At 31.9% G+C, this 10,806-nt stretch overlaps 1 protein-coding gene across 1 annotated transcript; it reads left to right on the plus strand.

The window, feature by feature from the left end:
- The first annotated feature begins 3,619 nt into the window (after positions 1–3,619).
- Positions 3,620–10,570, plus strand: LOC134532372 (elastin-like). The gene is made up of 2 exons (XM_063368808.1): positions 3,620–3,688; positions 9,716–10,570. Exons 1-2 carry the CDS (start codon positions 3,674–3,676, stop codon positions 10,358–10,360), a joined length of 660 nt encoding a protein of 219 aa, XP_063224878.1. The 5' UTR covers positions 3,620–3,673; the 3' UTR covers positions 10,361–10,570.
- Positions 10,571–10,806: the final 236 nt, after the last annotated feature.

Raw genomic sequence — 10,806 nt, forward strand, 5'->3', positions numbered from 1 at the left:
TTCAGATGCGCCCTTTTTCTAGATATTTACTGTGGAGTGTTATTGTCTACAGGTACCATAGTTTAGGTAGTAGTAAATTAAATGCCCAACCTAACTAGCAATTTGTGCAAATTTAGTTATTTAAAACCAGTTTTTCTGAGGATAAAAATATTTGAAGGGTTTATATAATACATCTCCACTTAACCAATGAAAAGAACATGAGAATTGTTTGACATAAAGTATTTGTTAAGGAGGGACAGTAAAAAATGGTAGAGGGAGTACAGATAAAATATAACCTTGAATATAGCTCTCCACATAGTAGTGTCATCTTGAATGCATTCATTTTTCATGAAAGCCTTTTTCATTAACTGTAACTTCTTTGGGTAAGAACAGAAAGAAATGAGAGAGAGAGAGATAGAGAGAGATAGATATGTGGGAAACCCCTAACATGTCAGAGTGAATCCTCACTGTGGCAGTGAAACTGGAATAGCATTTTCAACACCAAATTACCTGATTCTAGTCTTACGGTCTGCTGGTTGACAGAATTGAAACCAGCAGAATCAAAATCCAATTATTTGATTAGTTAATGTGGTGGACATTACCGACTTGAGAACACACATAAATCTTTTTAGTCTTAATGCAGTAATAAGCTATAATATATTTTAAGGCTGGAATAACCTTTGCCAGAAGAAGAAGTTGACGTCAATGAAATTGATGGTGATGCGGGTGAGCTGGAACATGAAAATATTCAGCTGCACATGGAAAAGTTTCGAATGAAGGGCAAAGAGTACGTTACTTCGTATTCCGCAAAATTTTACGTAAATAAGTTGTTTGATGTGTATAAGCCCGTGAATTCGTAAACATTACGATGTTGTAATTTTGTGCATGACTAATGCTAATGTGCACAATTCACAATATAAATACACTGGCAGAAAAAACTGCATGCTAAATGTAGTAAAACAAAAAAAAAATCCTTTTGACTCGGCCTGCAGTTGCAAGCAGATTTAGAAGTTGATTTCTTTTAAGATATTCAGCCAACTTGAGGGAAATTATGGAAACTTTATGTTCAAAGTAACCTATGTGTTGAATGGATGACATATTTTTTACATATTCCATACAGCCAAAATGTTAAGATGGTGATTATTCAGGTGCATACAGCATTATTTTTAATTTCTATAATATTCTCGATACGAATGACATGCCCATGAATTTGACTTTGGTCCGGCGCAGGTAGGTAGATTCTGTGCTGTGCCGCAACTGAAAACTGCCATGAAAAGAACATGCCCATTTACTCCCATAAGCAAAGAATTTCACATATTTGTTTGCCCAGTGCCATAAAGGATTCAGTTATAAAATTGTTAGGTGATACTTAGAATATTTAAGAAAACTTTCAAGTGACTTGATGCCGTGTCTACTAAGGGAGTGAAGAATTATTTTTGTTCAGTGAGTTCATTGTTTGTTATCCCTTGTTGTATGGATTGGATATACTAAAAAAACTGTTTTAGACAAATGTTGGTCTCACGCTGATGAAACAAAAAACTAAGGAAAGATCTTCTGGTCACTCAATATTTGCAATATAAAAATAAATGAGCATGTTCATGTTGTTTAAAAGTGATTCAGTAGGCGATGCTTAAAAAAATTAAATAAATTTTTGTATCCCTTTTTTATCATTAGAATTTAGTTTTAGTTAAATGCTACTTAATTCCATGATATAACTTGTAATTTCGGTGTTATCTTGATCTTGGTTTTATCACAATTCAAAATATAATCTTGTCCCTAGCAATAGGCAGTCTTCCTTTGGAACTACCTTAAAAAAATTCAAATGCAGAAATTGAGAAATTAAATTAATGTGTTGAACATGTATGTTTCCATTGGCAATTTACTGTATCGTAAATCTGCCTTTAAGAAACATTTAAATTCAGAATAATCTAACAAAACTCAATTTTGAAACCTATTAAAAATTTTTTGGTATTTTAACAAAATATCAACATATGTGTAACACAATAATTTTCCATTTTAAGTTAACTTGGAAGTGGTATATAAATGTATGTCCAAGCCCTCGGTTCTGGGTGTGGTGTCGGTTTCCGCCATCTTGGATTCTTACGTCACAAAAGCCATATTGGATGACCTTGACATTTACTTTCAAAATTTGCCAATAAATTGCCAAAATGACTAAAATTCCTCTACATGTGACCAAAATTCACCAATATCCGCCAAAATTTTCAATTACAAAAAAGCACCAAAAAAATTTGAAAAATAAAAAAACTTCCTTATTTCGAGGGAAAAATTCCCGTTATGAGGAAAGTTTTCCCGTAATAGTCCTCAGAAACGCCAATGGCTTGAAAATTCCCCAATTTGGCTTAAATTCCCAGGCGAAAAGCAGCTCTAATCCACCGAGGTCATGACCTTAGAATGTCACGGCCGCCATATCGAATTATGATGTAACCGTTGCAATTATCTTTACTTCCACCATCTTGAAAATCTGTTTTTTTGCTAGAAAACCGGTAAAACTTTTAAAATATAAAAAAATATTTAAAAAAAAATTGCCATTTTGGATTATGATGTCACAGCTTCCATAATGAAAATTCTGTAATTATTATCCAAAAATTCGGAATAAATTTAAAATTATAAAATAATTAATCAAATTTTAAAAACAATTAATTAAAAAGCACTTTCATCATGGAGTCTTCAGTTCTAAGCAGGTGAGGACAAAATAAAAATTACGACAGATCCTTCCTTCACGGAAGCCACCGACAGACTCATCTCCTACCACAAATGCCAAGGTATATACATATCGCAGTGGTAGTATGTCACGTCCGACATCTTGTTTTCGTCTGCTGGAGGCCGCCATATTGTTTTCGTCTGCTGGAGGCTTCCATCTTGTGTTCGTCAGCTGGAGGCAGCCATCTTGTTTATGTCTGCTGAAGTTCACTATCTTGTTTTCATCTGCTAGAGTGCACTGCCGACATCTTTTCTTCGTCTGCTGGAGTGTGATACCACCATATTAGTTTAATTTTCAACCGATAGTGTGCAGTAATTATTTATGGCCAGAGCCCCACTATTTATTGGCCGTATTGGCTGCCATCTTGGAAATAAATAACTCGGCGTGTGTGATCAAAAACTGAAATATCAAAATCTGTAACACACCAGAAACTGAAATCAATTCATTGCCACTCAAGCGTTAACTATACTGACAGCAAAAAAAAAAAAATCAACCTTTGCATTAGAATTAAATTTAAGCATTAATTTTTTTAGCTGAAAATAATTTGTTGTTTTCACTATGCTGGAAAAAAGTTTTGGAATATTGACGTCAGAATTATGGAACGTAGTTAATATGCAAACGCCCCAAGATGTTAAGTTTTTTTTTTCAACCTACCAACTTAAGGCGGTTGCAAATGACGTGGCACTTTTCGCGATAACACTCTGGGAGATGTTTTGTTTGGAAACTTTCTTGTTATTGCTCAGGAACGCAAAACGACCCTGGCGTGAGTGTGCGCTGCCGGGCTACTTACCATTATTTGGTGTGAGTACGTTGAAGGATGCATTTTCGTTCGGAAGACACTCAAAGTGCCACGGCTTCGTAAATACTGCCGCACTCAGCCGACCGTATAAAGACTCCTCAAATTCTCCAGTTGACTTGCAGTCAGCTTGCAAGCGGACCAAACGCGTTGAAGAACATCTATTGCTTCACAAGATGATTAAGTTCTTGGTAAGTTATTTGCAAAGTAGTGATATCAGTAAAATGCTGATCTAATTTTTGTTATTGATTATCGAGAGCATTTCGTATGAGAAAATATCTCTCTTCTTTTTTTGAAGCAATACTTATTTACTTACGTTATGAAAAAAAAATTGTGACAGTTTTTACAATACGCGCGCACCATGCAACGAAATATTCAAATGATGAGTAAAGGCTACATACAAATAAAAATAAATATGCGCGTTTAAATATTATACTATACTAATTGATATTGAATACAGCTCCGTATCATTAAAACATTTATTTTTTTGTGAATATGAGTGATAGAATTTGTGTTTATAAACTTATACAAGTGATTTTTCAAGTTTATTTTATGAGTGAGTTTTTGTTCACGTAGGTATTATTTATTTGCATTATAATTTTATCATTATCATTTAATAAAACTAAAATAAATAATGATAAATATCCAGCATATTTAATTAATTTCATTATTAATTAAAATATTTCGAATATTATATTAAATTTAATAATTAAATTTTACACATGTTTACATTAATATTGACTACTGAGTATTTATTTTCATTTTTTGATTTGATTGAATTTATTTTTTATCAAACTTTTTATAATATTACTAAAGTATTTTTATTATTTTCTTTAGAATATTTATTTATATGAAAAAACTAAAAATAGTTTTTATTATGCTAAGTAAGTAAAACTTCCAACGCGTACATTAGTACACGCACCCTCTTTTTTTACGAATTCGCATTGTTTTTGAGGCTACTTTTCAATTTGACTATATAAAAAACGAATTTCATGATAAGATTTAAATTTCTTATTGGTGTTTTTTTATAATGATGTTTTAGAGTTTTTTTGATGTAGCCAACTTATTGGTTTCTCTTAACTTTAAACACACAACACATTGACATATTTAGATTTAGGAAGCAAGTATTAAAATGGCGAGGGATAAGTGTGCTAAGTTAGATTTTATTAAGGGTATTGGTTTAAAAGAGGCGTAAGTTGAGATGAAAGTAACATCCAAAAAATGTTTTTAAATTAAAACATTGTCCTCGTTAATTATCGTATTTAAAACAACAATAACGTAGCTTATATGATTGTTAGGTCGCTGAACGATATTTATATATTGTTTTCAGAATGAAAGTATATTATCATTATTATTTTTAAATATTAGGTAGGCAAGATTATTTGCATATTTTAAAAACAGTATTTAACACAGATATAAAAATATCACAATTTTATGCGTGGTTTACTTACTAACAACATACAATTAAAAATTAAAAAGGATTAATTTTTTTAAGTACAGTACACCAAACCGCTACAGATTGTTAAATAAAGTTCAATGTTAAATTTCACACAATATTGATAAATTATTTTATTAAAAATAGAAAAAAGTTGTATAATTAAAAAATGTTTAATTTATAAAAATACTCAAGCACTGTAACACAATTTTAATTCAAGATTTTTCTTGAAATTGTTTTTTATATAGTGTCTTGTCATATTATTTGTAAGATGAAGAGATAACATTTTGTCTTAGGTATCTAAAGACGTAGGCCTATATAAGATTAGATCCTATAGAAACATTTTTGACTTAAAACTATTTTAACACGATGGCCAGAGCTTAACATTGAGTGAGAATATGCAAACTAATCTATTTTTCATTACACTCCTATTTAGAGCTTCCAAAACGATGTTTATATTATATTATAAATATATTAGTTTATAGCTTTCTTAATGAAATACTTATAACTTTGTTCAATAATGAGAAATGTTCACTCTTAGATTAAAGAAATTCTACGATGGATTAAAAATTGTATAATCTATTAAAATCTAAAAAAGAAAGGGAAAAATAATTTGATATTTTTGGAACAAAACACTGTATTCTTTAGTAGTTAGTAAAATTTAGTTACTATTTATTTGTGTTATAAAATAACCTAATTATAATATATATATATTTTATTTGATAGCTTACGTTAACTACTCAGTTCTGATAATACCTTCTCCCCAATTATAATTGTATATGCTTTTCCTATAACGTAAACCAAAATGAAATTTTTTAGGGCAATAATTCAACTACAATTAACTATTCAAGTGTAAAATCCATACCTGAAAACTTTTCTCGTCATTTTTCCATTAGAGACGAGCTAGTGGTTTCAATACCTACTACATATGCAATTTTCTAAAATTATAGTATAAAAAATACCATCACTGCTTAGGAAGTACACTGAAGCAAGAAAAACTATTCCTTTGGTACAGCCTACAGGCGTAGACAGATTTCTAAATGCCTATTTTTTATGGAAATATTTTGGAAACTTCAATACACTCCTGAATAATTTTAAGAACTTAATGTAGCCTAAATAATATCCTATATGTTCGTCAATATTCAAAAAGATCGATTTAACATTTTATTATATTCCATGAAGCAAAAATATTTTGTATGTTTTTAACTGAATGCTTCCAGCATTGAATATATTAACGAATTATGCCAACTAAGATAGTTATGCAATTATTTTTTACCACCAAGCACTATTTTTTATACGTGGTCTTATAAATTATTTGACAAAGGATTAGGTAATATTAAGGTGGTTATAAATAAAATCAAACGAATTTGATACTAAAAAAGTTTTATTTTTTTAAAATTTAAACCAATAGTTTCAGCCAAAGGTTTTAAATAAAATTTAAGACGTTTAAAATAAAATATAATGCATTTCATAGTATATCTGTTAAAAAGTAATGAAATTTTTTTCTTTTTACACTTGTTAGTTCCACCTCTTGCAGTAATGATTTGTAATATAAAATTTATTTTTAACAATATTTAAAAATTTTAACATATTAAACATTAATTCGTAAGAGTACCTACATTGTATGGAAGTTTTACTTATTTTCTTATTTCAATCCCAGGATTTTTCAAACTCTTGCAGAAATGGTTCATATTATCAAAAATTGATTCAGAAAAAGGTTCTATTTAAAAATTATAATATTTGCAAACAATCTAAACGGTTTTGATAGTGTACCTACTAAGGAAGTTATAATTTTTTTTAAAATTTCTGCCCCTTATTTTTCAATTCCCTGAAACATTGGTTCGTCTCATCAAAAATAGTTTCAGCAAAAGTTTTAAACAAAAATTATAAGATTAACACACAATGTGTACGAATTCAATGTTGTGCGAAGGGAGTTATGATTGCTTTTTGTTCTCCGACCCGTGTTTATTCAACCCTTTGCACTTACAGTTAGTCGTATCAAAAACTTTATCACACACCATATTTTGGTAATACTCCCACGAGTTATAATATGTTCAAACGGAAATGTTTTTTTCCATATACGAGTTACAGAGATTTGTCTATTTAAAAAAAATCTTCCCCATTTCTACTCCTTTAGTTGGATATTGCCCCCCCCCCCAAAAAAAAATCTCGATCGAGATTTGCTACTACTAGGTTTTACGTATCAGTTTGAAAGTTATATAAAAATATTTCGGTAGTTATCGTGTCCACAAATTTGTGATACACATATATAAATATATAAATATGTAAAAACGTTTGACTTGAGGATGGTTTTGGGGTCTATGCACCATGAAACTAAAATCCATATAAAAATTTTCTTGAAGTGGCTACACTAGGCTACAATAGGTAGTATTTCTTTTAAATTTACCTTAAAGAGCTGTAGTGTCGTGAATCATTACTGTGCAATTGCTAATAATTAAACATTTCTGTTTAAAAAAGAAGAACGTTGAATGAATCTTTTAATAGTTAAAGTTGATTTAAAACATTAGTTATTTTGGACATACGCCATTGATAGATTACATTGAATGTCAGAGAAAACCTGAAGAGCGGAAAATTTTTTTTACATTAGCTGATTTGTTTTTCTGTTCGTTTGTGTTTTTTATTTGTTTGTCCGTTTTTAAGGTTGTTCTCTTTGGTACACAGTTAAAATATCAATGGCGTATGTCCAAAATAATAAATTATTTAAGATTAAAATATTTAAATAAGTGTTTATATTGGCTTCTATGCTTTTAAAACATCATTAAATAATGTTTTACACTTTCTTTTAAAAGCGGCTACCCTTTAAAACTGTTAAGAAAATTTATTGTTACCTTGATGATAATATTAAGTACTTTATGGCCTTAGGATCGTTTCAAGCGTTAGTGAGGAAATACTCCGCTTCTTCGCAACAGAACGCCCACAGCACAGCACCATCACAAGGAAGTTGAACGTACACAAACAACAGCAGTGATACGTAGGAAAACATTGCGTGCGCAGGAAAACAGTCCATGCACAGCGCACAGAAATTTATTGAGCTTCTAGCTTTTCTGTGTGCTTTGCGCCGATTTCTGTTCGCATCCAATCAGCGTGCACTCCGTCAGAGGCTTAGAGTAGCTAAGGACTTTTTTTTTGCTTCTTGCGTTTCAGGATACAAAATTAAAATAATATTTTTTTTTCATGTGGTGTTTGTTTGCGAGCCCATGCTTTTTAGTAAATCATTTTTAGTTGTTAAAAAAAGCTAAATTCAATGCTTGTACTTATGTAAATAACTGCTTCATATCATTCTAAATAAGAGCTAACAACATTCATACGCCTGATAATAATCTATTTAAATGAGGGGGGAGGGAAACATTTCAAACGTTCCAAACTGTTGTTTTGTGTGAAAAAGTATCTTCGAATTCAGATCTGTGCGTGTGCAACTGTAATGTTTTCATGTATTTTGCGTGCTATCACCGATGCCACAACAACCATAAGAATATTGTGGCATTTCGTATTTGAATCTTCTTCAAACTATATTTTAACAAATTATTTACGTTCTATTTCTTTAAGAATTTTTAAAAATTATAACAAAAACCTTTGGTATAATTTGTAAGACTGCGAGAAACTACGATAATGAGCCTAAATTGTCACTTAATATCATACCCATGGTGAGAAATATCTGAGAGAAATGTCACTGTAACATTACTAATCAGTAGCCAGGTATGAAATCGATAACCACAATTACAAACGTATTGGTGTACTAAATGTCAATTTATGATAGTAAAACTACCGTGGAATATATTTAGTAAACTAAAATAGTCATAGTAAAAAGTAAATACAAGTTTAATAATACTCCAGAAAACTGTTATCACAATGCTGATAATACATATTCTCCTTCTACAATTCAAATAGGCTTTATAGCATAGCAGTAAGCGCGTGCTTGTTAAATTTAAGGGAGAGTTATATATGTGGTTCAAACTTGGTCATAAAAATAAACATTTAAATATTAATATCATTATATTATAATAATACTATATAATATAATTATAATGTTAAATTAACTCAATTAGGCTATGGTTTGTTCCTAGGAAGTATTTACAGACTGATTTCAGTTGTTTAAGCAAAGAAAAATATACAAACATATTCTTAGAGTCATAGCATGTGTTTAAAATGATTAATGTAAATATTTTAGTAATGTCATAGAAGTATTACTTCTAGCATTAATGATTTAGTGATTTTTAACATGATGAGGAGTATTTAGATCAAATAAATTGTTGAAAATCAGGTACTAAGCCGGGGTTTAAGATTTCTTCAAAACTATTTTGGTTTTATCGGAGTTTTACTAATAGTTTCAAATTTCCGGTTGTTTCGTGCTGCTATCTGCGCGTGATGGTGGCAAGCAGGTTTAGCGAATTCTAGTTGCAGGCGCAGAAAGTACGTGTGTGATTCGCGTACAGAAATGTTTGTAGTTGAAAAGCGAATTTTTTATTGATCAGTATATTTATGATGCTCTGCATTATTTTAAAGAATTATAAGTTAAATTTCGTATGGATTTCATTTTATATGTTTATTTGCAACATGAACAACATTGGAACACATAAATTTGCTCGTTGCCGAGGTTAGATGTTTCTGTCTCCGTTATCTTCAACTTGATAATTTAAAGACAAATATTTCAGAAATTTGACTCAATAACATTTTTCAAATAACACCCGTGATACATTATATATAAGAAAATTTTATGTCAATTATTTATACTACATAATTTATACTTTGCATTCTTTTACAGTGCGTGTTATTAGTACCGGTGGCCATAATTCACGTGGCGAGGTCCCAAGGTTTTGGTGACGGACCAGGAGGAAGAATTGTTGGACCTACTGTTGGAGGAAGACCTGGTGGACCTGCTGTTGGAGGAAGACCTGGTGGACCTGCTGTTGGAGGAAGACCTGGTGGATTGCTTGGTGTTGAAGGAAGACCTGGGGGATCGCCTACTGTTGGAGGAAGACCTGATGGACTTGCTTTTGGAGGAAAACCTGGTGGACCTGCTGTTGGAGGAAGACCTGGTGGACCTGCTGTTGGAGGAAGACCTGGTGGATTGCTTGGTGTTGAAGGAAGACCTGGGGGATCGCCTACTGTTGGAGGAAGACCTGGTGGACCTGTTGTGGAGGAAGGCCTGGTGGACCTGCTGCTGTTGGAGGAACACCAGGTGGTCTCGGAGGCGGGCCAAGTAGTCTCGCTGGAGCACATGTTGGCTTCGGGGGCGGGAGGCAGCTCAGGTCGGCGGACCCGCAGACACGGTGACGACCTGAGCGGGAGAAGGCCGTCAGAACGTCCGGGCGCTCTAGGTTGCGCCAGAGGTTGTCCAAGTAACGACGGCCGGCTGGGCGAATCCTCCCCAAGAAGGGGAACGGGTGAGATCGAGATCAACGGATAAGGAAGTTTCAGGAACACCCACTGGGGGTATCGGCAGACGTCGATGTTTACTTCCTTTTCATACTATCTACTACAAAGAAAGGACAACACAAATGTAGAATTAACCACGACTAATCGTCATAATTCAAAACTTACTAAAACAATCAATGCCATGATCTTTCATTTACTGTTCATACCAATACAAAAAAAAATTAAAAAGATTTAGAAAATACTTGGTTGTATTTATTTGTTAACAGGCGAGATCGCACTTCGTTCGACATACCTAGGATGATCTCGCAGTTTTGTTCTCCAAAAATTATCGCAGTGCTTCCTTTACCATATTATCTATTAGCTACAAGATAAGAATGAAGTATGGATTTATGTGAAATTTAAATTTTCTTATATGTGCATATTAAAAAATATTTATTGTATGATAAATCCAAATAATGAATATTATTAAATGTTTGA

This window comes from Bacillus rossius, chromosome 5 (assembly GCF_032445375.1).
Source record: "Bacillus rossius redtenbacheri isolate Brsri chromosome 5, Brsri_v3, whole genome shotgun sequence".
NCBI classification, from domain to species: domain Eukaryota; kingdom Metazoa; phylum Arthropoda; class Insecta; order Phasmatodea; family Bacillidae; genus Bacillus; species Bacillus rossius.